Here is a 27,989-nt window from a genome sequence, read left to right as displayed (position 1 = left end):
TCCCGCGATGTGCAGGCGGTCTTCAAGCTGTTCAACACACTCCCTGCCACAGTACGAAACTCAACTCAAGGACGGAAACGCCGAGTGGAAGCCGGCTGGGATGTACCTCAGGTGAGACGAAATGCACTAGATGAATATACCAGAGATCGGCGATCTGCCCATCGTCATAGATGCTGCAACACGTGCCATGGGTATCACCACGGACAGGCACGATAATGCGCAGGCTGCAGACGCAAGGAAGAGTGCCTTTTCCAAGGACACACTGAGCAGCGAAATTAGTGGTCCTTCACCACCCCAACTCACTGTGATCGACTTTCCCGGACTCATCCAGTCTTCGACGAGAGGGGTATCCGAAGAAGATGTTGTAATGGTAACAGAAATCGCAGATCGCTATATCAAGCTACGTCGGACAATTTGCTTGGCCGTCATTTCCGCGACCAATGACGCAGCCAATCAGCCTATCCTCCAACGAGTGCGAAAATTTGATCCGGCAGGGAAGCGAGCACTTGGCGTCATCACCAAACCTGATCAGCTGCCTGCCGGATCTGGCACCAAGTCCAAGTTCCTTGAACTTGCCCAGAACAAGGACGTGTTCTTCAGTTTGGGCTGGCACGTCATTCGGAATCGTCGTTTTGACGAGAAAAACTTCACTTTCCACGAGCGTAACACTGCGGAAGCTCACTTCTTCCAAGAGTCCAACTTCAGCGTTCTCCCCTCGGAAATGGTCGGTATCGCGGCGCTAAGAGAGCGGCTGAGTCTCCTTTTGTTCCAGCACGTCAAAGCCGAACTTCCGCAACTCAATACGGAGCTCGAGAGAGCACTCGCAAGGGATCTTCATCAGCTGAAGATGTTAGGAGATTCGCGACAAACACCTTCGGCATGCCGCATCTATTTGACACAGCTCAGCATGGAGTGCCAGGAAATCTGTAGATCAGCCATCAACGGCAACTATGAGCACGACTACTTCAAGACTCACGACGATGACATTGACGAGGACTTCTCGCTGGAAGATGAAACGACAATCGCCAGACTGCGGGCCGTGGTCCAGCACGTCAATAGCAATTTCAGCGAAACACTCCGAATGAAGGGTCACAAGTACGATCTCGAAGCACCAGGGGAGGGCCCAAAACAGGTAGACAGCATGAGTCTTGGGGAATTCCTCTCCAAGTCGAGCTCGCCAAAGCGGCTCTCCAAGACAGAATCGGTAGCTTGGGTGAAAAAATTGCTTCGGCGTTCTAGGGGTCGAGAATTAATGGGCAATTTCAACCCGCATCTCATCGGTGAGCTGTTCTGGGATCAGTCCGAACCATGGGAGCATTTGGCAGAGGATCACGTCCACAAAGTCAGTCAACTCTGCGAGAAGTTTTGGACAACCCTTTTGAAACACAGAGCCCCTCAGGATATCAGAAATCGCATATGGTCAGTCAATCCTTGAACGCATTCACATCGAACTTCGGAATACTGACCGCAAGTTCGGCTAAGGGCGAGGATGGTGCACAAAGAGCTGCAGCGGCGGAAATCGGCAGCCTCGCACGAGCTAAGGAAGCTTCTTGAAGATCTCAGGGGTTTTCCTATCAATTATAACCACTACTACACTGACGTGATCCAGCGTCGGCGGCAAGAGAGGCTAGAAGGGAAACTGAGAGTCTTCATGCCAGCCGCGTTTCCGCATCAGTCTCATTAGAAATGCAGCCGTGGCTCTCACTATGAGAAGTATGCCCCCGAGCTCGACATGAACCGAGTCGTCCAAGCTGTGATGAAGAGCAACGCTACTACCATTGACATGGACGCATTCAGCATCGAAGAGGCACTTGACTGCATGCGAGCGATCTACAAGGTGCAGTACAAGACCTTTGTTGCCAATGTGACAACCCAGGTGATTGAGAGGCATCTGGTGAGGGGTCTCGAGAACATTGTTTCGCCGCTTGTGGTTGTGAAGATGTCGGATGTTGAGGTGGAGGCTATAGCCTCGGGACAGACGACAACCAAGCAGCAGAGGATCATGCTGGTGAGCCGGGTCCGAATATTGGAGGAAGGCCGTGCGATCTTCCGAGAATTGATTGGGTCTTAGCTTGGACTTGGATCACTTGACTGCCAAGTCTTCCGTCATGTCTTACGAAAGCTCTAGAAAATGTCATAACCCTAGACTTGACCGCAGACATGGTTCTCTTTCGCATGGGTCTTCGCGCGTGGAGAGTTCCGAGGGTCACTAGCAGCTCGCCTGCGCGACCGACACAGCACTCGAGCGTTATTCTGATCATGGCAGAGGATGATATCTGGAGTCAGAAGAACTCCCCAGGATTCTCTGAAGCTTTTTATCAAACAAATTATATGAGGCAGACGCAGCACGGATAGTCCAAGGCGCCAGTATGATTTACGTGTATTTAGAGGTCAAATGTAAGCTGAATACACGGCAACTCGGGCACCCAGTAACAAGTTTTGTGTCTGCGTTCGTTGTGGCCCCCAACAACTTGAGAACGGAGTTCTGGAAGAAACCAGAGGTCCGGCTGGGAATTTCTCAAAATCCATGCACCATTCGAAGTGACACCGTAGCGTTGGCGGCGGGCCATGACGGACATGTTTGGATACGGATCCAAGATGTATCGCATGGTATGCCCGACACTACAAACTCGAACACCAGCACGAACATGCTTATGAGTCGTGGCAAAGGAGACCGGCCTACTGGCCATCGACTGCGTACGTCGCCTCGCACGTGCCCGCAGTCGCATCCCATAGCTTGATTGTATTATCCCATGATTTGGAGACAACGCGGCGGCCGTCTTGGGAGAAGGCTGCTGACTTGGTACCGCCGGTACTGTATAGCCCTCAAGTGTTCAGAATCATTCTGTGGTCTCCCCACAAGCACTATCTCATCAACGGCCAAGAAGAAGGGGAGGGGAACGTGGCCTGCAGGGATGGAAACCACCTGGCCGAGTCACTTCTCTCTCAGCACAAACGTAGCCCCCTCCCATCCATAAGACCGCGTGAGCCTCCTGCCGATGCGCCGTGCCATGGTGAAAGGCAATTTCTTGTGCGGATGAGGCTCGTGGAACAGGATGCGGCTCTGGTCGCCCCCGGCCGTCCTGGAGAACTGCCACGCGGATCCATACAGCTTCTCGACGGTGAACTGCCCAGCAGAGGTCATGGCATGCAGGAAGTCTGTCCAAGGAACCTCTCCGGGCGAGGAGGTAACTTCTGGGTTGTGGAAGAGCACCCGGAAGACCTTAAGCGAGCGCGCGTCAACGGGGATGGTTTCAGTCCTGGAAGCAGGCTCCGGTGCTGTAGTAGGTTCTGTAGGCTCCGCTGGGGCTGGTGTTTGCGACTTGCTGGTCTTGATCTTTTGCTTCGGGGGTGCATATGAGGGTTCATTGATGCGCTCGCCAATGTATATGTTTGACATTGGTCTGTACAACACGGCCAGCGCCGGGTCCAGAGCTTCATTCTTTCGAGCTTTCGCCTGTGATTGACTGGCATACTCGCTGCTCTCGGGCCAGTCTGTGGACACGATAGTCCGTCGGAGGGTACGCGGTTGATCAAAGAACTTGCGAATTGCAGACCGGTTTTGACAGCCAGTGCGTGCGTCCGACCCAGTGGCTGAATCAACCTCGTTCCAAAACTCGTCAAGGTGATGTTCTGCTTGATACAAGGCGTCGATAGTCTCACGTGTCCGTCTTTTTTCCGATGGATAAAAAAACCGCCGATCAGCAGGATCGCTTAGTCGACCTATTCGAGACAGAACATGCTGTTTGTTCAGGTCATAGCGGACTACTTGGACCACGGAAACGAGTTCATTTTGATACTCCGTCTTGATCTCTTCCTCCTTGTCCACCATCGCATTTTCAAATCCTCGCGCCCACGGCTGGAACAGCTCAAGTTGTCCCAAGCAAACAGAGATAATCGAGAGATCACCAACTACTTTGGCGATCCGGGAGGAGACTAGAGTTCGTGCCTCGGCCTCTGTAGCTAGAAGTCGCTCCAGTTCGTCCAGGACCAAAGGCAATCGAGCGAGAAAGAGGTCATTGCCATCGTCCCATAATGTACTTAACAGCCACAGTAGCTGTGTTTGTACTTTTGTCTTCTTGATGGGTTTGAGCATGGTTTTCATCTTGGTAGTAGTTGCATCCAGGGGGGCTTCTCGAACAAACATGGATCGCCAAGGTGGTGACGCCGAAACCCCAACCTTGAGTTCGCTGAGATGTCTTCCGACGACGTGATTCAAATAGTAGCGAAACCTGAGCAAAGCTGCCATATATTCGTCGGGCAAAGTCTTTGTCTCCACAGAGATCTCATCTTTGTATATGGCCTGCATGTCGCGCAGAGCTCTCGCTTTGGCAGCCAGATTTGAAAAGAACTCCAGATTTTCGTATGCTTCAATGACCATGTGCCCTGACACACGAGCCCAAAACGTTTCGATTCGCCCGCGGCTGAGAGTTGGATGATCATTGCCGCGAGTGTCCTTGATCAACTCCTGCCTGTGCTCCTTCATTTCAGCTTGATACTGTACAAAGTAGGCAGGGTCTTCCCTGAGAGCCCAGACGTGGTCCTCAGCAGCTGACGCACGAGCTTCCAGTAGTGAAACTATCCGGTCCATGTTCAGCTTCGCAGGAACTCGATATGGCGCTTCTGCGACTAGGGCGACCAAGGAGTCTAGACCGCCCGGGTTCTTGCTCTCATGCAGTGGCTCCGGCACGATGGGGAATTGATCTGATGTCATCTCCTCCGCAGGGATATCGTGGAGAATCTGCTTGCAACAACCAACGAGGAAAGCTAGCAGACGGTCCTGGATTTCAAGGATCATCAGCCCTTCGCCTGGATGGAACTGTTGGGATGTATGCAACCATTCAAAGTCATCCTCGTGGTCTTCCCAAGAAAGGAGCCTGCCATATTCTTCGGCGTTGTTGGCCCCGTGGAGAACCATGACATGTTGGTTGAGAAAGACGGGCTTGAGGTTCTTTGTGACGCGGCCGAGATGCGTTGCCTCGAAGTCGGCGCCAGCAAATGCAGCAGGGGCGTGGCGGCCACGGGCATTGAGCAGCAGGGGCAAGTTCGCAGGCTGGAGCAGGTCCTCCTGGTTGATATATGGCCACATGAAGCTCTCTCTGTGCTTGCCCTCCGCGCGGGGCCCGCCAGTGCTGCTCCGCTGTCGGAGAGCCGCGAAGTCGGGGCGGTGGGAGGCAACCATGGAGGGCCAGGCGGCGAGCAAGATGACCAGCCGCTGAGACCTGGTCTTGCCAGTCCACCGCTTCTGGATTTTGGCCTCATGGCGGCAGAGGATGGCGTTGAGCAGGCTGTAATGGCGGAAGATGTTTTCAGCCCGTGTCCGTGCCTCTTTTCGAACAGTCTCAGGCCGGCCAAAGGGCGTGTGAGGGTCCATCTGGCGGATGGAGGCCTCTGAGTCGAAGCCGCCTTCAGAACCATCGTTGTCACCGCCACTCAAGGGCGCTTGCGAGTTAATCTGGCGCATGAGAGCTTCCTCGAAGTCGGGCCCGGGGCCACCGAGTTCCTCGCCACCAAGTTGAAGGATCCCAGGGCTGTCGCCAAAGAGCTCTTGGTGAAAGTCTGGGACTCTCGGGTCGGCTCTCGGATCAGACCTCGAATCGGCCATCTTTCTGGTATCTGCAAGCCGAAGCTAGTCAAATTGAGAAGGTGTCGTCTGTCAGGATGTGCACAATCCGGGAAACTGCGTCAAGTCCTGTGAGGAGCACAGGCTCGGGAGTGAAAGACTGGCCGGTGGGGACCCTGGGGTCCAGCGAGGCAGCAACCCCGCTTTCGTGAAATCCCGTAGCTGTTGCGGTAACTTTATTCATAAGCCTCCCTCCATCATTCTCGCGAACCATTTTCTTCAAGAAGTATCACGCTTCGAGGATTCTAACTGACTCCTCGATTCACGGACTTGCCTTTTGTGATCCCCGTGGCTCTAGTCCGCTGTCTTACCTCCTCTACCAACCCCTAGCACGATGACGTCAACAGCACCAGAGATCCTCCTTCTGTCGCTGCGGGACTCATCGCAATGAGCTTCTATTCAACATGGCTATAAATCTCTATTACATCCGCTCGCCTCCAGGTCCACTGTCACCTGGGCATCAGCTGTTCATGAGGCTTCAGAGCATGTCGACCGCGAAGCACCACCACAGGGGGTTTTAGTAGCAGACCCGGCGGTCGTTGACCGTGAACAGCCGCGGGAGCGGTTCCCGGCCCGCACATTTCGCATGCGATGCGTGACCGAAGTGTTTGCGCTAGACACCGTAATTAACCTAGCTGGCGCTGGCTGACGCTGAGTGACAGCAATCTCTCTGCCGGCAGCTACGCTGAGACCCTCGATGGATTTGCCAACCACGGTGCGGCTCTCTGGTGGGTCGCTCATGGAGTATCGACGGGGTTGGAAGAAGATGACTGGCAAGCACTGCCAAGGAATGGCATTGGCAAAGTCAGGAAAGCGAGACATCAGTCACAACGTGCGAGCACATATCCCTACCTCAATGCTACTTGGTGGCCCTGGGCTGCTCGGATCAGGCTGGGCAGTGGCGCTAACAAAAACAGTTCAATTTTGTCTGTGCCACTACAGCAGCAGTCTCATATGGCGAAGTCACGCGGGTCTGGTCCACCGCATTGCCCCTGCGTGTCGACCAAATTGTATGTGGGTGGGCACGATATCGCTTGCGGCTCTCCGTAGCCTGTCGCAAGGTCAAGTCATCAAATGTGAACAGTTGCGTGCCGCGCACTTGTAGTAATGGAAGCGGCTTGCGATGCAGAGAGCGACTTCACCTTACACGTCGTCCCTGGTATTGACGGACGAACCCGAGAGTGGCCACAAAGTTGCAAACGCCATTGGAACCTTTGAAGAATATATGCCCGACAAGCTGAGATCTTAGCTATGCTGCAGACAATTGCCTATATAGGGCAGCACGCCCTTGCCCTGTCTCTGCCATCCTGATGCTCACTTGTAGACGGAAGGAGTGTTGAGACAAATACTCAATTGCGACTGCCCCGATTCCGATGTTTGGGACCCAACCGACGCGTTCTTAAGCAAGTGTGGTACCGCCGACCGTAGTTTGCACTCCTGCATCAATTTGAAAATCCACGTGAATTATCGTTACGATCTCTAGACCTTCTCACCTGTGAGGCGATACGTTCGATACAAGGTGGCCCGAGAGCAAGTGGACCAGGTGAGCCACTCCTTGCCGCTATATAAGTTACCAAACCACTTAAAGTCACCATCTAGCTTTAAAAGCCCCAGGGACTTCACACGTTTAATTCAATTGCAGAGCTTCTATTGGGCTTTTCTACTGAAGCAAGTGTCAAGCTCATCTTCAGTGCTGAAGGGAGGTTGAGACAGGTGGACCAACTATGGCATAACAGAGTGCCATGACAAGAATCAAATCGTGATCAATGTCCTGCTGGAGCCGCACCTGAAATAGCATGAACAGCCAAGAAAAGGACTGCCACCCTCCCCGAACTGGGACAAGCAAGGTTTGGGCCGGACACTACAAGAAATGCGCTTCGGAAGGCCCTCTCTGTCTGGACACACATTCCATCAGCGAATTAACGAACTGATGAATGAACCCTAAAAGCAAGAACAACCCCAATAACCTCTCATCGCACTACCTTCTCGATAAGCTTCAAGGGCAGCCTTGTTTTAATGCGCACATCCGTGTCATATAACAATACCTAATAGTTCGGACAAAAATCTCGGAGACCTGGGATATTGTGCGAAATCCTCTGTTTTGAGGATCGTCATCACGTTTTATGTTCAGCCTTCAATATCTAGCGAGGCATTACCGCGAGTGTCGTTTTCCTCGCGGCATTGAATCGGTAGTAAAGCAACTGGATCATCTGGTTTCAAAGGCGTTAGTAAATGTTCACAATAGGATTTCATGCGACTTATAAAACCACGCGCTCTGCATCTACTAAACGGCTGTAGCACTGTATTCCTCTTGCACAACGCCGGCGAAATGCCTAATATAAAACACGGAAACCAATGATGATCAAATCACGGAGGGTGCACTTTACGAAGCCATATTATAATAGTAAGTCCTCCTAAGCATTCATAGACTATTAAAAGTATACAAGGTGCGAATAAGTGTTGTACAATCTTTCTACTTGAATGCGCTATAGTGGGATCGTTATTGGTTGCTTGGTATGGCCTATAAACTATAATGTTGCAACCAGAATGTTACTTGTGAACAACCTGTTATCAAGACCAGGTCGCGAGTATATCATGACACGGCAATCAATATGAAGCGATATGATCACATCACTTACTTTGCCTCCCTCGGACACAGAATCAGGTGAATAGCAAGCTGCGTTACCCATGCCTGAACGCCTAAGGATGGGAGACAACAGCTACATGTGGTGTGGATGAGTGGCCTCGATTGCTCAATTGATGTAGCGCATCAACTCTACTGTGGTGCCAAATGCATGTCCGGAATTCCAGCTGCAGCTATCCAAACTTTTTCAGTAGATTAAGAGTGCGCGTTTTTTCGACGTCGCGTGCTATGATGACTTCTCAGGGATAATGTGATATTACCACTCTTTATCTGCAATCCTATCGCTGCTAATCATTTCCATGTGAATGAGATTTACACGAAATATCCTCTTTGGATTCACTGGAAATGAGCTGTCTCTCTCGAAGGTAACGTCCTTCACCAACTCGATAAACCGGTCCGTAGGCTCGCCGCCATGAGCTGAGTCGTGCTGGGTAGACCCTCTTCTAAAGCTCTTCGTTATCATCGCGAGTCGTGAATAGTGTTTCCAGAGCCCCCGGAAGTAAAGAGGGCTTGGCTTATCCCGCGTACGTCGGTCAACGGCAGTATCATGTAAGTTGATCTAGAGACACTGATCTCACTCACTCAAACCTCTCCCTTCTTGTTCCTTGCATTGTGTGCTGGGAGGTGGAAATGAACCTGCGCGCTCCATCTATCCCGGAGGCGGAAACGATTCGGTCCGTCCGTGAATGTGATTCAAGTAAGGACAGTTTAGACTGAAGGAAGAAGTAGAAAAAACAATCCCATCACAGAATTCTACGATTGGTTATAAGTGTACCTAGGGAGGAAGAAGCTCTACGCTAAATGTGTTGAAACTGTCGTAGACAGATAATTTCATTTACGAGGACGCTACCACATGTGTATGTCTAGAGGGATAGGTGCATATAGCGGTTTTTTTTTTGGGGGGGGGGGGGGGGTGGGGGGTTTCTTACGGTAGAGCGTAGGTAGCCCGTTGCTAGTGTCGATGTTGGTGCAAGTACAATTCTATCGTAAACTCAGAGTCGCTATCCTAAGCCAATGACTGGAGAATAGTTGTTTCATGTCACACATCTGCAATTGGAATGATAGTCTTGAACCTTGATGTAATAAAAAGATACCTATTATTCATTGATTGGTGAAACGCTCTAGAATGTCAATTCTCCAGAGACGAGAATCAACATCCCGCCTTCCCATTTACGAGGCCATTCCTATGCCCCTACTACAACTACATAAGTCAAAGTCCCTGGAATCCGAATCTACCAAAACACCACGTTTTTGACAGCGAATAACTTAACATATTTCGACTCTGGACATCTGTAGTTCTCTATATTAGAGAGAACTGTATCTAAAGTATTCTAGCTGATTTTTACTGTAACCTGTCACGTAATCGGTGCATGACGAGTTTTTTTTTTTTTGAAACGAACCATCCCCTTTCCAGTTTCGCAAGAACACTCCTGGGAAATCAATGAAAGCAGATAGAAACTTTTCTAGCTCGGACAGTCGATAGAACTAATTATACTCTTTTACCGAGACTTTCACCGACGAGATTTGGCAAATTTTGAGCATGGAGAAACTAGCAGGTGAAGAAATCACATAGTTATGGGGGTGCCGTTTTGGTGACAAGTGTCGGGACTTAGAGCGCGCCGGCATCCGAGTGCCGCGACTTATGCGTCATCCAAGAAAAAATCAAGCAGGAAGCGACTCATGATTATTGCTGGAAGAGAACGCAGAGTTGTACACTTGCTTGTGGCCGGTATAGCCACTGACTAGCTGCCGAACCTAGGTTACGCTTACATCCTTGAAAGAAATTTAGTTCGAAATGAGAATCTGACGATAGATAATTAAATAATAGGAGAGAGATTAGTGATCACTAGATCCAAGGTCCTGGACGTTCAAACAGGACAACATTTCCTGCCCTTCAGGGACAGCAATTTTTTTCCCCAACGCCACGATCACCATCCCATTTCAATTCTGTTCCACAAACAAAGTTCCAGACCGTTGATTCAGTGTATTTCTTATTCTTCTTTTTCGCTTCTCGTTCCAACAAAGGCCTCGGTATGTCTCATTCATGTCTATCTAGCTATTCCTTTCTGTTAAAGTGATTGAAGAAGTGCTCGAATTCAATGAGGTTTCTTTTTTTTTTTTTTTTGAGTAGTACTGAATTGCATGATCAAGCAAGCATGTACTACAGCTTTCGAGATTGGGGTCAATGCAACAACCTCAGGCAAATGCATCAGTCAATTCTACATTTGTTCATCATTCTCATTTTTGACAAAAGCAGACCTAGAATTTGGCAAATTCATCGCTTGGGTAAAAAAAAAGTTTGTTCGGGCGTCTGGGGCATTCTGACTATAGTATGGTAGCACAGACATTCAAATCCCATTTTGGAGATTAACTTCGATTAATGGCAGAAATGTGATTCTCTGCAATGAAAGTACCAGTAATCTCATAAGAGATCATCTGGAAGAATTTCACCGTGCCATTGAATTATTATTTCATATGGAAATAGAAGAGTAAAGTCACGCCAGGATATCAATAAGTTCTATCATGCACCCAATGGGTGTGTAACCAAAGTAGCCAGGCTCTGCATTTATTCCGAAAACGGCGGTTGACTGATATCGTTCTATACATGTATGTATGTGTCTAGTATTTACTGAGATGGAATGATGATTTTCAACCCAGTTATACCTATCAAGGTCAGGGAGAGCTATTGCCACTCACTCACAACGGTACATTCTGGGGCTTCGAGGTTTCAAGAATGTTTGGACGTAAGCACGCTGGCCTTGAAACATGGAGTTTCAGATCGCCGTATAACAGACATGGACCAACGAAGGGTACTACTACTACCAATATGACGACCCGTCGGCATGATCACTAAAATTAAGCCTGCTTAGCATTTCTTCGATGACTATTTTTGAATTGATATTGATTCGAGAAGCGGTACCCAAGCTATGGTAGCGAGCTTAACCTCTATATCTCCTATATCGATCGTCAAGTCATTTCTATGCATCTACCTTGTTTTATTACCTGGAGATATCAAAGAACTTGCCAAAATCACGTATTTAAGCTATCGTATAGCTTTGGCCCCCAACGTTCGATACAGTCGAATTAAATCTGGACCACAAAATTAAGATGTGCTTTCTCGAGCTCATGAACCTATTTGGAAAAGAAGGGCATCGATATCTCTCACATAACAAAGTGCTCCTGCAAATGAAGCCACTTCGGGGACTATATTTAATGGTCTTCAAAGAAGCATGCTTGAGGAGGCACTTAATGCTTACCCGGTCATCTCTATGACTTTCCCTTGCCCTCATCGTCCGCTCACACGTGCCAAATTGTATTTCATACTCTTAATTGTCGTCACCCATCATTCTCTTTAATTCTTTGAGGGGGTTTTGTAATGTGCCCGTCGAATACCAATGAGCGAGAAGAGAACGTGCTAGCTGGCTAGATCAATAATGGCTTCTTCATGCTCAACCATCATTCATGCAGAAGTTGCCATGTTTTCTGAGTCGTGACAATATCGTGTTAAATAACGTGGTAGATACCCTGGCGAAGAATGAGTATAAGCAATCAGGGTATGTTTTCTCTCTCGAAGGCCAAATTCAATTGTTGGCATTAGATTAGAGGAAAAAGAGATACAACGAATGTGATGCCTGTCGTTGGAAATCGAGCCTTAGGTTAGCATTTTTTTTGTTCTCAAAAAACCCGATAGAAGGTGTGTGCTGCTTAAGCAATACACTAGAGTGCCACAATCCGTGTTATCTATCAGCCAAGCATCGAAGACGATTTTTTCTTTAAAATTCAAGTATCTCAATGCGGCGGCATATAACCTATCCCCCATGTGATGATAAACGTGACTTTCACTCTGATTGTAAAGACCAAATGCAACGATAAGAAGAATGCTCTCTATTTGTTCAACTACTGCCAAATTTCCCAAGATTTAAAACATACGGGATTTGTGGCCACTCTTTCGCTTCCACGAGTCTTTCCAACTTCATCCGCCCGGAACAAAAATATGTATCTGCCACGAATTTCCATGGATCAATCACAAAGCTCTTGGAGGTATATGGATATTTGCGTTTGTCACGAACCCTTGAATTCATCCACTTTCAGCTCTTGTTCATTCTTTAGTATTTCTGTCTGAGACCTTGGATTTCCTCTACTTTCATTGGTCTCATATCAATCAAAAGTCCCATGATCTATCAATTGATCCAACAGATTATTGATTTCGATCTGGGACTACATTTGCAAGTAACTACTCGTCACCAAATTCGCATGGCTGAACGAGGACTATATCCACCATCATCGACGTGCTATATGTAGCTAGTGTACTTTTGATCTCGTGAAGAACCAATCCCTCCGCCGACCTGTAAACAAGCATTAAAGAGTCCCTAATTTCATGGCGGCAACGCATGCATAAATTGTTCTCAGCAGATGTGTGAAATTCATATATAGAATATAAGAAATAATAGGCTTTATAGACACATGACCTCAAAACCTTTCGCCCATTGCGAAACGAGAATATATCTCTTTGTGAGATCAACATTGAGAAGTAAAGTTCAGTGTTAAGTTATTATGGATCTGTTATTATAAACTGCAAATCACAAGCCATATTCTTGCTTTCATATAAGTCTAAATTTTTATTGGCCTGGGCATTATCGTGTTACACATTACATGTGTTCGGATTAACAAGCTACAAAGCCAAACAGGAGTGCGACAAGCTTCCTCGTGGTTATCGCAGCTCACTCCATTTTGCCAGGCAGAGAGCGAGTTCTCTGTAACAAGTGAGCTCAAGCACCTGTGAAGTCGGCCGCATTCCTTCCGTATCGCAAGTCGTCGAAAACTGTTCTGAGAGAGAGCTCTGCCATCCTAGGAGCGCCACCACTATTTCTAAAATCCAACAACTTTTGTCAGCATAAGTTCGTGCTTTGCTCCAGTGACTACATATCTGAATTTCAAGAAACAGAATGTGTGTTCAACAAAGATAAGTTGAACAGCGGACCCATCGCATCTCCATCAAGGTAGTCAGATATATTAGTGCCGTGTAGTACTATTGATTGGTACAATTGGACATAAAAAAGCCAAGAAAAGGCATAATTGGGATATTGCATGTGTGTTCGGAATGAAGCTCGATTGTAATGCCAGAACTAACAGGCGCGATCGGACTAGCTTAGCAAGATATTCCATGACTAACTAGTGTATTTCTTCTGCTTTTTCTCCACTTTTTCTTAAGCTAGTGGGAGTAACGCCGGCTCGTTCTATCACGTATGCACAATAAAATAAGCCCGTCAGTTGTTCCCTAGTATTCACCGACGGTTGAAAGTTGTGAGTACCTGACTCACGTTATCTGATCACTACGGCACTTCGCTGATACCGCGAGAAGAAGTCGGGAACATGCTTAGCAGTAACATTGAGCAAATAATTATCAATCTCACCTTCTTCCGGACCCTACCACCAGTCCAATCTATCGTGCGTATCCATTAAAGTCATCTTCGACTTTAAGGATGGCTGTGTTCCAATATGGCAAATAGGCTATGAAATTCAACGTATGTTTTGCAAATTTGTGAACAAGGAAGAAATAATGAAAAAAGGAAACCTACCGAAGATCTCTTGTGGCGCACTCTTTTGTTCTGGTCTTAATTGTGATGCAGCACGTAAATGGAGGAAGGAGGCAAACATGCACAGATGAGGATGGGACAAGCACACTATTGTTAGCAGTAGAATTAAAACATGGACTGATTGATATATACACTTCACCGTATGTCTTGTCCAGTGGCGCCAAAGTCTCACAGAAAGGATATTTCAGAAACGGTAAACAGCTAATAACGGTCACAGTAGACTGACTCGTGCAACTTCGTGAAAGAACTCATCTGGTCGTAACAAGCAAGCGTTGAGCAACTGTAAACTTGGAGCAATCAGCTTCCAAAAAGATGATACTTTAAGCACCAGACTAAAGTCGTATCGAGGCTCGTGTGCACCCAAAAAATCCTTTGTGGTGGACACAGCATCACTTCTTTGCTCTAGCAACTAAGAGACGGCTGATGGCGCTCAACCTGAGAAAGAAGGGTACGACGATCGATGACGGCAATGGCGTCACGCAGACAGAAGCACAGAAGCCCCTTGAACAACTGAATTGAAATCATCACCTGTCTCTTGGAACCTCCATGGCGGCTCGCTTCTCCGGGCTCGGGGCTGAAAGCCATCTTCCAGGAATAATGCTTTTGAAGCTCCAAGATCGAGGACAGGCGATTCCCATTCAGCGGATGCTCTACTTGCCACGACCTTTGCAACGGTTCTTTCTCTGACTCATGCTCTAACGCTGGACGGTATGAAGAGTCTGCTCGAGCTGTGCGCTTCAACCATTCACTTGCCGGATGTAGCCTTAAATATTCTTTTGGAATGCCTCAAGCGCCAAAGTCCGCGTCTGCTTGCTGGGACCCTCAAACCAGCGATCGCCATGCATTTTGCTAATAACATTGTGGGCATCGCTCTGGAGCGTATCCATGGAGATAACGAACAACAAATCGTCAGATCTAGAATGCACATGCGACACAGCCTCAAGAAAAAATGAGATAGATTTCGCCTGGACGAAAGCATTTTCCGTATCGATTCTACCAAAGGTCGCTGAACGGCCGCTCCAAAGCCCACAAACGCGCCCTTGGCCAGAAAGCATGCATCGATGCACTTGTGGTCCAGAGTCACCTGGGCTTGGTTACGTTCCAGTGTTTTCAGCCACTCCCAGTATCCATGGAAGGATGTTTGTGGATCCTGACAAATTACGTCTCTGCCATGAAATCGCGCGCCCTGCTTGCTGCTATGTGGCGTTTCGTCAATACTGTTATGTTGCGAACGAGCTTTTGGCATCGGACAAGATCGCTTGTGCACCAGTGACACCATACAGTATTCAGACGGTCTTAGTGATCTCACAGCACGGTTTCAGCTCTCCCTGAGTGAAAGACAGAGAACCGCGATGCTCTCTGCTCTGGTGTAATCACTTGTTCTCATCTGGGGCTCATCAGGTACTGGCAAGACACAGACAATTGTCGCCATCATAGTTGGCCTGCTGGACCGGTTTCCAGTTGAGAGAATTCTTGCCATGGCGCCCACTTTATATGCAGTGGACAACTTGATGAGACGGTATCTTGATTACACTGGACGAACGGGCCCTACTGCTCTTAGAGTCTCAATCGAGGCGAGTTTCCTCCATTCCCACACTTTGTCGTTGTTCGTTTGGTAACCATTTGTCCATCAAGCTGTTTCTGACATGCAGGACAGGTTCGCAAAGCGGCTGAGAACCTCGGGTAATAGACGCTGGACGGCCGAGCAGAGAGATCTATACAAGTCGTACAAGTCCATGCAAGAAGCCAAGAAACGTGTAGAGTCCTGCCAAATTGCCTTCTCCACCTGCATCGGCGCCGGCATTGGTCTGTGACGATCCGAGGACTTCGGGCTCGTAAGAGCCGACGAGGCTTACCAGCAAACTGAGGCTTCATCTCTTATGCCGCTGACCAAGACGTGCAAGCAGGCGATCCTGGTTGGAGACGATATCCAGCTCCTTCCCACGGTGCAGGCCATCACTACGACCCTTGCTTACGACGTTTCGTTGTTTGAAGGCAAAATGAGCTGAGTGCTGTTGCTGCGGCATGGAAGAATCTCGTGGATATCTTCACAGAGGTCGTCAGGCTGCGACCATCATATTGGGGCGGTCGAATGATTAAATGCAATCGTCTCTTACTATCGGCCGTGGGTGGACTCGGCAAAGCGGGAAAGTGATGGTATTTTTGCGTCTGTTGATTGACAGCGTGTCATACTTGTGGGAGTTCGACCAAGTTACCCTGCCGCTTCAAGATCTATCGGATTGCCTGCTGTCAGCGACAGCGGTGCAATCTACACGTCGAGTATTTACGATGGCCAATTCGACGAATGAGGGTAGCTATCTTGGAGGTCAGCTGCACGGCTCCTGAAGAGGTAGTTTGCTCCTAGGATGCTCGTGGTTGGGGGGCCGCAGATCCAAACCAACTTGGCGGACCACATGGGCTCGTGTCAGATATCTGTCGATATATTGTACAAGGACATGCGAAGGCTCATGACGGACAAAGTGGCGGATATCCACGAGCTCCCATTGATCGCCCTGATGCTCTTGCCGGGCAGTCGATCCACAGCAGCCGGGTGCGTGCGGGTGACAACTGGGCGGGAATTCTTATGGAGTATGCGGTATATCGACAAGACTGCGACGAGCGCAGAAAATTGTCAACACTTAAGGAGACGCTTTGACAAAGGAGTTCCAGAACAACGGTCAAACTTACGGAGAACCAGCCAAATACTCCTAATGGCCCTTGAGATCGAGGGCGCCAGTCTCATTCGCGACGTTCGAGCCGACCTTGCCACACGCATGCAGAGCGCTGTCCATGGAGATGAGCCGTCATGCAATTGAACACGGGCGAGGTCAGATCCTCCGTCGTCGTGCCTACTTCGCCCGCAGACGGCGACAAGCTGATGCGCGTGCTCGTGGGCAAGCCGCAGAGCAAGCAGATGGACCACATGCTTACGTCGAAACTCGGCGGCTCGTTTGATCGTCAGGTCATACATCTCCCATTCTCCCACGCAATCAAGGCCGGCCAGGCCGAGCTCGCCGTCATCGACAAACTCTTACCTCGCTGCCAGACGTGGTCGCTTCTCACATGCGCGACTAGTCGAGCCGAGGGCTGAAGGCAAGCTGTTCGACATGCTTGTCGGTCGGGTGTGCCAATACGGTATCAAGGCTATCCCCATCGCTCAGGCTGCTCCAAAATCTTCGCGAGTACATCAGAAACCCTGCGGCACCGGCGACATCATAAGTCGTGTAAGCAGGCCCTTCCGCTGGTTTCTCGGCGGAGACTGCCAAGCACACGCTGCTTCTGCTCCGCGACCACGTCGCGAAAGGCATCCTCACCTTCGAAGCGGCGGAGGATTGACTGATGGATCAGATACTACCAGATCACCGCCAGCCAAACTGATCGTGTCTTTCCACGCCAAAGATCGCCCCTTTGCCCGTTCCGAGGTTTAGCCATCCGGGTGTGAGCGACTGCTACGAGGGCTTGAACGACAGGTAACTCAATGACGTGCTGGCCCCTTCCGACCACTCCGGCCAGCGCGTCAACAAGTACGTGACCTGGATCAAGGACTTCAAAGCCACTGAGTGCACTCAGCCTCTTGACCCAGGAGGTTCTGGTACGTCCCGCGCCTGCACATGCCACGTCTGTGATGCTAATGTCCTGCGAAGAAGTTTGTCGCCGCCGCCGAGGCTGCGTTGCTTACGCTTGGTGGTTCCCCGCCAAGGGTCGCGTCGGCGCTAGGGACCCCTCGCTGAGCCTGTGTCGGCAGCCCATGGCGGTCGGCTTACTTGGCGTTGGGTGATAGCTCCCGAGAGCTTAGCTCGTGGTGTTGTAAGTCGGACCTTGCTGCGTGTGAGACTCAACTGCGCTGTGACCTTCTCCAGCTTGTGCGCGAACGGCTATGGTGCACTGTGAGCGTGGTCAGTGTACCCCACACTTACTCAGTAGGTCCCCATCCCACAGGGGTCACGCATGTAGTCATTCCTCCACAATGCACATCAACCGTCACAATACGCACTCTGTACCCCTGCATGGCCATTGCATGCCATGCACCATAAAGGCACAGGCCGCCGATTTGGCACGACGCGTGTGCAAGGACCCCAACCGTGGTCAGTCACAGCATGAGGTTCAGCCCACGCTGTTTAAAAGTAGCTCAGGTCATGGCCGCTTTTGGGCCACGACCGCGCCAGCAGCTTCCTCCTTTTTCTTCTCCTGCCTCTCTAGCATCGCGAGGCGTGCATGCGCGCCGCTTCCAGAACGAGGATGCTACCCCACCTCCCTGAAGAGGTCATCTTGGACATTCTCAACAACCTCGTCCCTACCGAATCTGCCACCAGCAACACTGTCAAAGACCTCCAGCCCAACTTGAGATACCTGTCTTATGCGAGTCGCGTCTCTCGTCAATTACGCCGTGTCGCGGAACCTTTACTATACCGCTACATCTACCCGACGCGTCAGCTGCTCGAGACTCTGTGCGAACGGCCCGAACTAGGCAATCATGTGCATGAGGTTGGCGAGTATAGACCGCCTTTGACCTCAGAGGAACGCAAAGCCGTCAAGCCACTCCATGATCGAGTCCATGAACTCGCGAAGGGTATTTATAAGTGGCCAGTGCTTGACGCGTTCCTGGAGGACTCTTTTCGTCCCGAATTGGCTGAGAATGACAACACGACTGATTTCCGCGACGACAACACGACCTGGCTTCCATCAATACTCTGCCTGGCACCTCATGTCCAGAGGTTACACCTTAATGTGTATCAGCTAGAGTGCAGGAAGCTCAACATGCTTGCGCAGCTGTTGCAGTTGTGCGAAGACCGCAAGGAGGAAGGCGGAGATGCAGCATCGAGAACGCCAGCGCCGCTGTCAAAGCTGCGGTCTCTACACTTGTACGCAAAGAGCGATCCCTACCACGCTTTCCTCTACGGGTTCCCACCCCAGGACTGGCTCTGGTTCTACTCAACGAACATCCGCCCGCTAGTGCGGTCTACCAAGCTTCGGACATTGAAGACTAGCGCAATAGACTGGGGTCTCACGAGCATGGACCGACGCCCAGACGCCGAAGAGGCAGAACGGAGGGACGACAGCATATTCCCTGATGGACCACCGCGCAGAGAGCTGTATACCTCCCGAGGTTCTCATCCGAACTTAGAGAGTCTAAGTCTCTGCGACAACCGGTCTCCTGAGCCCTGTCGCGTGAAGGAGATGCTGGAGGCCTATCCTAATCTCCACACTCTCGTCCTGAAGCCAAGTCAGCGCATGGCGCGACAATCTTTTGACTTCAGCGAGTACGGCATTGTACTCCGCGAACGTGCCACGGGCCTGCGCTGTTTAGATTTGGAATTTCCCGGCATTTCCCACTCTGAATCGGACGGTGGCGCGATCGGGTCTCTGAGGCACGAGTGTACTCAGCTAAAGCAGCTGCGTTTGCCCCTTGCTGCACTGCTTGGCCTGGATCCACCCGGTAAGCTGGACCTGTGTGATTACTTGCCGATCAGCCTGCGCTGGTTCTGGACCACTTTGCCGGAGAAGAAAAAATACGCGGAGGTGTGTTCCAACGCGCTGGCAAGGATGCTTGACGACAAAAGGTTACCACGGTTGGAATGGGTTCTGGTCGTCCTGCCTGAAGGATGTGAGCTTGAGCCCACAGGATTCCGCGCGTTGCGACACGGCGAACACCATGTTCTATATTGGAGAAAGCCAACCTGTGTCATACATACGCCGCCGGGGTGGGAGGATGCCAATGTCGAAAGGGGCGTGGCGCTGCCTTAGAGGCCAAGTACGGAAAACAGGGGCGTAGCCATTTTCTACTGGCTCATTCATGAGTGCAAGGTCGACGACCCAAAGGGGAATGGACTCAGCAGGAGTGGGAGTTGGAGAATCGACGCCACGAACGCATGTGCCAAACGGGCAGTTATTTTGCGTACCTGTTCCGTCTGTATAGGAACCTCTAGACCTGCCTGTGTACTCAGTGAACACATGACGAAACTCGTTTGCCAAAAGTAACATCATCTCATGTCACGTCACTACGGTTCTCTCTGCAATCGCCCGAAAAGGGTTGTTGCTACCTAGCTCATGCTATTGCCCCGCGATCAGCTGATGGAACTCAACCTGGAAAGGAAGGGAACAACTGTTGACCGCAATGACGTCAAAGAGACAGAAGCACAGAAGTCAGCTGAAAAAGGTCGGAATCGAGTTCATCCAGGAATCCAGACGCACCGGCTCAAAGGCGAACGCAGGCTACGCACATGCCACGACTATGATAAATGCCGAGAAATATGACTGCTCCTGTGACCTGCCACTTGAGCGACACAGTCACCCTCCGTAGTACTGCAAACGCGCATGGGTGGCGATTCAAGGGCATCCCTACTCGACTGGAGGATGCTAAGGTCACAAGCAAAGCGTCAGGGCGACCAAAGAAGCATTGGAGGGCCCTCGCTGGGACGACCTCCAGAGCTGCATCAGGTATATGAAAGCCAAGAAACTGCTACAGCAGAAGGCCGAGGAAAACAACCACAAGAAGAAGGAGAACCCCAATTGTGTCCCCGAGACAGCGTTCTATGCGTTCATACCGTGTGACGAGGACGGATCAGAAGCTGACCTTCCAGTCGTTCAAATCTACGTGACGACGGCAATCCCGAGCCCACTGCGCGACTCTTGGCTCCTCGATCGCTGTGCGAGCCAGCTATCACGAACGACAAATCCCTTGCCGCTCCAGGGTCACATAGAACAGCGATGGAGACTCGCATGGCCCTCGCCGGCGCATCCAGCTTTGACATCAAGTTGAGGCTTGGCCGAGAACATCGGCCGGGTCAATCACAGGTGCCTGTCGTTGTGGTGTGCACGCCATCGCAGCTTGTTGCCTGATCCTCCATACCCGTGCCTCATCTTTGATCCTTGCCAGCATGAACCCTTTCCTTGCGTGGCCGGAACCATCGTTGCCCAGCTTTCGACTGGTCATTCCGAGATGGACTGTCTCCTGCAACACATACAAGTCTATCTGCTCCTCCGCCTGATGCGCATACCTCCTCTTGAACATGGTCTGTACAGGTGCCCGGGGTTTCAGTCGTCTTGCACCGGTGTCGTGCTCGGCCTGCAGACGGCTTTTCTGCTCTTTGCGTGTTCGACCACTTTGCTGATACCGTTTAGTGGAATCGACAGCTAGCGCCCCGCCCACCTGTTGAAACAACAGCTTCAGGTACTCTGCTGGGCTAGCAGGCGGTTTGCCGTTAGCGAAAAAGCTCTCATTGCCGAGGATCATGCGAGCAATATCCATGCCAACCCATGTCAGTGCCTCCTTGAACTTCGCTGCTGTCGCTGGATCGATGCCACCATTGTCCTCCTCCTCGATGCTGAGCATCCCTTCCTTCTCTAGTGCCTTGAGTAGATGCATCGCGCCGCCGATCGACTCACACACATCAGCAACAGCGAGCCCAGCATCGCGAACAACAGGGAATCATAGACTGGCCAGTCCGGCACGCAACGCACGGTGGTGAGCAAGTCGGAGATTAATGGCACCGCTAGAACACGGTCGTCTTTGAATTTCTGCTCGCCGGTTATGAAGTGCCGAGGGTCTAGCGATGGGTCAAAGCTGCTGTACGTGCCGTCTATGTACGCGGTGAGCTCGTCATAGATCGAATAACTGAAGTTGTCCGTGATCAATGGTCCACAAACGAAGATCACATCCTCACCCCAGCCTTTCAGGCGAAGCTGGAACGCGTGCAAATCAATGAGCAGCTTCTTGAGGCCGCCGCTTCGATGAGCGGCGTGACGTCCTTGAACATGTCCCTGGCGAGCCGAGTCGCCATATCCGTCGCTAGGGTGGCTGCGGCCAAGTCAAAAACCAAAACAAAACCCGCTTTCATAGTTTTCCCACATCCATTTGACGTGCTGGGACTTGTACTTATGGGTTGAAGCAGAATACGGTCATCGCGAGCTTCTCAATCTCAGACCGACGCTGCCAGTTCCGAAGTGCCTGTCGCTCAGTAGCCGTGACATCAGCGCTTGAAGTTGCCAAGGGGTTATGGAGTCCGGCCTTCACGACCGGGTGAAGACTTGTGTCATCTAGGCCATCGTTCATGCAGCATGACGCGACGTGTCACGCGCAGCTTTCTTCTCCCCAACACTATCGTAGATAGCTGAGGTTCTTGGCTTGCAGTGGTGTAGCCCGCTGTCATGCCTTATGTTTCCCATCCTGGTTCATGGCAACTTGTTCCCAGGCATGGCACCAAAACCTCTGAATCTCTGCGATGGGGATCCATCACACGGCCGCTCAATAGACAAGAAGTGGAACGCCGACTAAGCCGTGGGTTGGCAATTGATTGAGGGTGTTATGCCCAATTGATGTCAGGCCCTTTTCACTCCAGCCCAGTTGACAAGATCCCTGCCTTGCAAAAGTGCGGCTGTGCACGAGTACAAGGCTCGAAGACGCAGGCATGGAATGAGCGTGGATGGTGCTGTACGTCTCGTGAAAAGGTGTAGAGCAGGCTATTCATGCTTCGATGTCCTGTGCGGTGGAAAACCTGTCGTAGTTCATTGCTGAAGAAAGATTCATGGCGCGAAGCAAAGGCCGCATGCATCACGTCCAGCAGGATGAAGGCAGCCTACGTACGAGGGCGGATTGCTGCGTCCGCACTATATCTGTGCTGCCAACAAGTGGCAGCCATAATGCTGCCTGGAATCATCAGAGGCCAGACACTGAAGAAAACAACGGATCAGCACGGCATTATGGGAGCAGCAGACCCGCCCTTGGAAAAGGCTTGTAGAGAAGGCGCTAGAGCAGGGGCGAAGCATGACACAACTACAGAAGCAGATGCCGAGGGCAAATGATAATGATGAAGATATTAGGACGTGCCTTCACAATTTCTGGACCATCCATGATTCGGGCACGTGCGGATACACAAGAGAGAGCGGTTTTGGAGACAATGCTCACCGCCGCTGCTTTAAACCCGCGGCTAACGGAGGCACTGTTCATTTTGTCGTTCGACCTGGTCACAACGGACCAGGGCCAGGCGTCTTCTACTCGACTGGCTCGTTCGACCACGCGTTACAGTGACAGGCAAGATACGAAGCTAGTTCTATATGTATCGTCTCGTCAAGTACCATCATCTTCTTCCAGAAGCTCATGACGTACGTTCGAGGCCTTGGTGACCTCTGTAGTCAGAGGCAAAGACAGACGTCTGAAGCCACCGCTAGTCTTTCTCATAGGTTCATGGGTTCGTGGGTTGGTTAACAAGATCACTCGCGAGCACTATTTCATCGAGCTGCCGAAGGCTTTCCTCTCGCTATATCCCGGGGATCGGTCTAGCGGTGTCGAACAGCGATTCCAGAGATTACATAGAAATTATCTCAAGCTCGTCGCATCAGTCGTGGTATGAGGAGGCCTATTCTATCCCTCACTGATTCGGAAACATCTTGCCACTTTGTTCTGGTCAACGCAGGTAGTCTGGGGACACTGAAGCATGACAAGTATGGGACTTTCATTCCGAGACGGTTGTCGTTACACTCAATTGTTAGTGAAATGGAGCTATCGAGTGTCACCTTCAGATTCCAAATGGAGCCGCCTGGCAAGCCAGCATGCCTTCCAGTGAAGAAGGATCCAGATATCCTCTGGCAGACCTCCTTCATCCCAACATCCCTGCCGGGGCGGCCCCTGCGCAGCCTCCGGGGGCGCAATGAGGGCTTTCATAGTCAACAGATAACACCGCAAGCAGAGTTAGAGAGTACAGGCATCTATGTAGCAATGCCAGCCGGGCGCGCTGTGGGATTCACGGTTCCACTGGTGGGTGACGACAATGCTATTGTCGTTATGTCTTGTGCTGGGTCTTGGTCTACAACATCATCTCGGTTGGCAGCTCATCAAGAGTCTTGGATGGAAATGCACTGGACTACATAGAATCATGAAACTTTGAGAGTTTTGATAAAAACTAGTAGACAAAAAGTCGCATCGGTGTTTTAGGAGTACCACGCGGTGATATGTATAACGATGGCCTGAGAGTTTCCGTCTTAAACTTGGGTACATTGACGCGCGAGAAGAGAAAGCCCGCAAGTTTGCTGCTACCTTGTCAATCCGATAGCCACATATATAGCTGGTACACGCTGCCACCGGACACGCTCCACGTTCGCAGGCTGCGAGGACTGGTGTCCATTTTGAGCACGGTCTCATGGCCAGTAGACTCTCCAGCCTCATCACTCTGCATTCAAATGCTGACAAGCGAGTGGCAGTCCTGTTGGTCTGACGATCAAACGATACGCCGCAGTAGCTGCCGGTGCAGAGTCGTTTCGTCCTAGGATGGTGTACTACAGGCAAGTAAATTGCAATTGATTAAACGCGCAGACTTGAAGGGGTACATTCTGTGTCGAGCCCAGAGGGGAAACTGCGCATCATGATGGGCGAACCATCACTTTTGGATCCGCACAACTGACGGCTCGGGGTTTAATTAGAGCTCGGTGAAAGCATCGACCCACGGGGCATGTGGCTCACTTCTCCACCCTTTAAAAGCCTCGGAACTCTGTTGGTAAGGCGGCGGCCGACGGCGAGTTTTGCAACTGGCAAACGATCATCGCTCGTCACAAGAACAGCTTCTCGCTCGAGTGCCTCGTCGCTTTGCGGACCTGCGAGCAGGCCAGAGCACTCGGACGGGTCCTGCATTATAGAGAGCCAGTGGTTGACTGCATGCCTCCCACTATTATTGATTCGGATGAGAATGCAGCCTGGCAATTTCCGGGGACCTGGGAGCAACTGGTTAACTGCGCCATCACAGGGGCTCGACACTGTGATAGAAGGGCTTTTTCTACGGAGTCCTCTCGGGCAGCCAGGAACAAACTGACGAAGCTGGAGAGAGGCGGCGAAACACTTCAGGCTGATGCAGAGCGAGACAGACCAAGGTGCACGGTCGGATGGTGGGAGACTAACTCTTGGACCTTGTTGCGGGTGTGCTTTGCCCCACTTTACTTGCAGTTTCGTTCTTGATGCCCGAGCTCGATTGAAGTCCAAGGGTTCGCCGAGCGCGCAGGCAACGTCCAGGACGAGGCAGCTCACGGCATATTGAAGCACAAGCATAATTTCGGCCTGGCGGCTGGTGCCGCTCAACCTGCACGGAATGGACTAATTTGGCGCCTGGGGGGCGCCGCGATGTGGCAGCCATGGCGGCGTCCTGAGCTTTTTCTTTTTAGCTGTGTGCACGCACTCTGGGCGGGATGGAAGCTTGCAAGCAGGCTACATTTGCTTGGGGCCGGGAATCTTTCGGTGCGCAGCATCCTAGGGTAAGAACAACAGCACTTGCGTGGTGCATGGGGCGAGCAGCGTGGACTTTCATGGGACATAGTGATTGGGGGCACGGCTTATGGCAATCTGTAGTGTCTGAGTTGTGAGCTCCACCATGGCGCATTGCTGCCTGATTGTCCCGCTCGGTTTGCTAGAGAGCACAAGAAAGGGCTCCAAAGCCGTAGCCAAGGTACCCAGCCGTCTTCTCTCCTGCAACACCCGCTCGAACACCAGGATTTGCATCCCATCGCCGCGGCTTCCCAAACACCCTGCCGTGTATGCGCAATGGCCAGCGACTCATTGCATATAACATCGATGTTGCCCACACTTTCTTCCACGTGGCGGCCCTTGCTCGTCTTGATCCCTACTATCATCAACGTCGCCAGTATTTTCAGCGATCCTCTGAACACAGCTATCAACTCGATCTCGACAAACCATGAAATGCCTTATTGGCGCATAGTACTGGACGCAGGACTGCTGGGTCTGGTAGAGTGGGCCTATTTTCCGCTCAAGCGAGGAGCACCAGACCCGACCACAATAGGCAGCTCCATCGTTCTGCGCCTCATGCGCTACTTCCATATGATAGTAGTCGACATCTCTGGTATTCTGCACACTCTACTTCTTATGGCAGTCTCTCCCAGACAGGCTGATGGGCCCCCGTGGTTTAAGACGCTAGGTTGGGGTGTTGTTGTGCTGTTTGTTCTCCACATGAGCTGGACTTTCAAGTGTCTTCTGGTCGGACTCGATCACGACGCACAAAGAGACGCGCAAAGGACTAGAGCGAAGCGATAATACGTACTGAATTCTGACCCGACGACATCAAGCACGAGACAACACACTTTGTTGGTATGGATGAGAGGCGCCACCTGCGCAGCCTTCTCGACCAATGGTCAAAAATCCGAAGATGACGCGACAACGAGGCGACAAGCATGCGTTGACACCGAGGCGATCGTCACACCAATTGTCCCGGCCACTAGAAGCACGCCGCCCAACGTGGGTCTCAGTCGCGGCGGCCTCGCAGCCCAGGAGGGGCTCGTGGTAATGACCGGTCGTCATACCAGAAAAAGGCGAGCGGCAGGCTATCATCTTAGCCTCTCGAGGTGGCTCGCTCCTGCAGAATGAAACTAGGGTCATAAGTCAAAGCACCTGGATTCCGACACCTATATCAACCAAGACAACACCTTTTTTTGATTGCGAATAGCTTAACATATTTCGACTCTAGAGATCCGTGTTTCCAATGTATAAGAGGGAACTGTGTTTATTATTATCATTAGTACGCGTACTAGTTAGGTTTCGCGAGCCTATGAATCTATCGTATCATAAACCATGCCGGAGCTGGATGAAAAGTATACGTTACGTATTCGGTACGCCTAAGCGGCGTCTGCGCTGCGTGGTTCCGTCGCGTGTCACGAATGGCTCTCACTAGCCAGACGTTCTTTGGGCGAGATTGGTCGCCTCCCTCCACGCCTCCAAACCGGTGCAGCTCCTGGGTATGTGTGATTTCGGGGCGCGCGCGCACCGCCAGAGCTGCGTGGGCGCATCGTTGACGGCGCTCCCTCTTGCGGAGGTCGTCGTCGTCGTGATTCCTTCTCTCCTCCTCCAAGCCATCGTCAACCTGTAAGTGCTCCTCGCCGGCCGCATCGAAGTCGCGCGGCTCCAGCGTCACTGTCGAGGGCTTCAAGCTAACCTCCTTCGCAGCAGTCGCAGCAGGAACAACAACAACGATGGGTATGTCGTCGCCTTAAACCTCCAACCTCACCTTCTCTTCACCTGCTAACTTCGCAATTTTTCAGACCCCAACCCTCTCAAGCGCACCCTCCCCGGGGACGTGGAGGACGAGGCGCACGCGCGGCTCGGAACCGTCGCCGCCGGTGCCTCTGCGGTCATGGGCGAGGCAGGAGAGTTGCTGCATCTCCAGCAGCAGCAGCAAGCTCCCCCGGCCCCCCGGACCCCCTCGCCGCCTCCACAAGTGGACGGCCCGTCCTCGCCTTCGGCGTCGGTGAGTGTCGCTCGCGCTTCGTATCCGTAGCGTCGTCGTTCTCGCGCAGCTGATATATTTCCGAGACAAAATTCAAACATTACCAAGAGCGTCTAGACCAATGCATGAAAATTCGTAACAGATATATTTGGTGTTCCTGGCAGACGAAGAGCCATCAAAACTGTAAGGCCCGTGGACGCCATCGATACGGCGCAGGGCTGGCCTGGCACCGATTCGGTGTCGATAAGGTGGAGATGCCCAATGTGCACAACTGTGCTGCATCTACCGAGGTACGAGGAACGCAGACAGTGGGAATGGCAATCGTCTTCAATGCTTGGTTGATAGATAACATAGATAGATGTATGTTAGAATTACATTTACATTGTCCTTGAAAATGAAAATCATACAATCATACGTATTATGGCGCTCTAGTGTGTTGTTTGCTTGAAAGGCATGCAGCATACAGCTAGCGTATAGGGATTCTCTGCAAACATACAAGCGAATATCATGATTATCTACAAAAGCGCTACCTGAAGCGGCGGCTTCCAACAGGAGCAATGACGTTCGTTGTATCTCTTTTGCCTAAACAATCACCCTCCCAGTTCCGATATCAGCATGATGCGCCAATGCTGCAGAGGTACTGTACAGGCTGGCATGATTGTAGAGCAGGAGTCGCACGAGGCAAAGCTCACACGTCAGAGTCCATTCACAGCCAGGTGGTGCTCCCCCCGTTGGCCACCCTCAAGATGGCGCGCTGGAATCTGCTGTCGAAGGTAGGTCTAAGGACTAACAGCTGGAACCAGCAAAGACCTGGGCATTGCGCGATCGGTTAGCCCTCAACTCTTACGGAGCACACTCGAAGGTGAGCAGGCGACTTTCTTAGATCGCGCCCAGTAGAGCTCTCAAAA

At 51.2% G+C, this 27,989-nt stretch overlaps 5 protein-coding genes across 5 annotated transcripts; 3 read left to right on the top strand and 2 right to left on the bottom strand.

The window, feature by feature from the left end:
- Nucleotides 1-130: 130 nt before the first annotated feature.
- B0I36DRAFT_256712 (P-loop containing nucleoside triphosphate hydrolase protein) lies at nucleotides 131-2,071 on the top strand (the record flags this gene model as incomplete). Its single annotated transcript, XM_046150958.1, has 3 exons — nucleotides 131-1,419; nucleotides 1,483-1,645; nucleotides 1,685-2,071. The coding sequence occupies 3 exons, from the start codon at nucleotides 131-133 to the stop codon at nucleotides 2,069-2,071; spliced, it is 1,839 nt and encodes a 612-aa protein (XP_046004645.1).
- Nucleotides 2,072-2,838: 767 nt separating this feature from the next.
- B0I36DRAFT_400351 (uncharacterized protein) lies at nucleotides 2,839-6,445 on the bottom strand (the record flags this gene model as incomplete). Its single annotated transcript, XM_046161669.1, has 3 exons — nucleotides 2,839-5,616; nucleotides 5,935-6,018; nucleotides 6,274-6,445. The coding sequence occupies 3 exons, from the start codon at nucleotides 6,443-6,445 to the stop codon at nucleotides 2,936-2,938; spliced, it is 2,937 nt and encodes a 978-aa protein (XP_046004644.1). The 3' UTR covers nucleotides 2,839-2,935.
- Nucleotides 6,446-16,670: 10,225 nt separating this feature from the next.
- On the top strand, nucleotides 16,671-19,820 carry B0I36DRAFT_400350 (uncharacterized protein; the record flags this gene model as incomplete). The annotated part of the gene is made up of 6 exons (XM_046161668.1): nucleotides 16,671-16,821; nucleotides 16,940-17,286; nucleotides 17,378-17,456; nucleotides 17,646-17,671; nucleotides 18,065-19,384; nucleotides 19,782-19,820. The coding sequence occupies 6 exons, from the start codon at nucleotides 16,671-16,673 to the stop codon at nucleotides 19,818-19,820; spliced, it is 1,962 nt and encodes a 653-aa protein (XP_046004643.1).
- A 795-nt stretch (nucleotides 19,821-20,615) lies between these two features.
- B0I36DRAFT_389722 (uncharacterized protein) lies at nucleotides 20,616-21,767 on the bottom strand (the record flags this gene model as incomplete). Its single annotated transcript, XM_046161361.1, has 3 exons — nucleotides 20,616-21,245; nucleotides 21,326-21,625; nucleotides 21,762-21,767. 3 exons carry the CDS (start codon nucleotides 21,765-21,767, stop codon nucleotides 20,616-20,618), a joined length of 936 nt encoding a protein of 311 aa, XP_046004642.1.
- A 3,521-nt stretch (nucleotides 21,768-25,288) lies between these two features.
- Nucleotides 25,289-27,403, top strand: B0I36DRAFT_389721 (uncharacterized protein). Its single transcript, XM_046161360.1, has 4 exons — nucleotides 25,289-25,704; nucleotides 26,805-26,831; nucleotides 26,897-27,102; nucleotides 27,224-27,403. The coding sequence occupies exons 1-4, from the start codon at nucleotides 25,389-25,391 to the stop codon at nucleotides 27,266-27,268; spliced, it is 594 nt and encodes a 197-aa protein (XP_046004641.1). The 5' UTR covers nucleotides 25,289-25,388; the 3' UTR covers nucleotides 27,269-27,403.
- The last annotated feature ends 586 nt before the right edge of the window (nucleotides 27,404-27,989 follow it).

This window comes from Microdochium trichocladiopsis (assembly GCF_020744255.1).
Source record: "Microdochium trichocladiopsis strain MPI-CAGE-CH-0230 chromosome Unknown B0I36scaffold_15, whole genome shotgun sequence".
NCBI lineage: Eukaryota > Fungi > Ascomycota > Sordariomycetes > Xylariales > Microdochiaceae > Microdochium > Microdochium trichocladiopsis.
The sequence above is the reverse complement of the archived record's forward strand: the minus strand, read 5'-3'. Positions and strand labels throughout refer to the sequence as shown.

What these genes read in the sequence shown, in the direction of transcription:
- B0I36DRAFT_389721 (XM_046161360.1), top strand. Translation starts at nt 25,389, where the DNA reads ATGGCCAGCGACTCATTGCATATAACATCGATGTTGCCCACACTTTCT. An exon ending in GATAGTAGTCGACATCTCTG is followed by an intron (nt 25,705 to 26,804) that starts GTATTCTGCACA and finishes CCTTCGCAGCAG; the next exon opens with TCGCAGCAGGAACAACAACA. An exon ending in AGGAACAACAACAACGATGG is followed by an intron (nt 26,832 to 26,896) that starts GTATGTCGTCGC and finishes GCAATTTTTCAG; the next exon opens with ACCCCAACCCTCTCAAGCGC.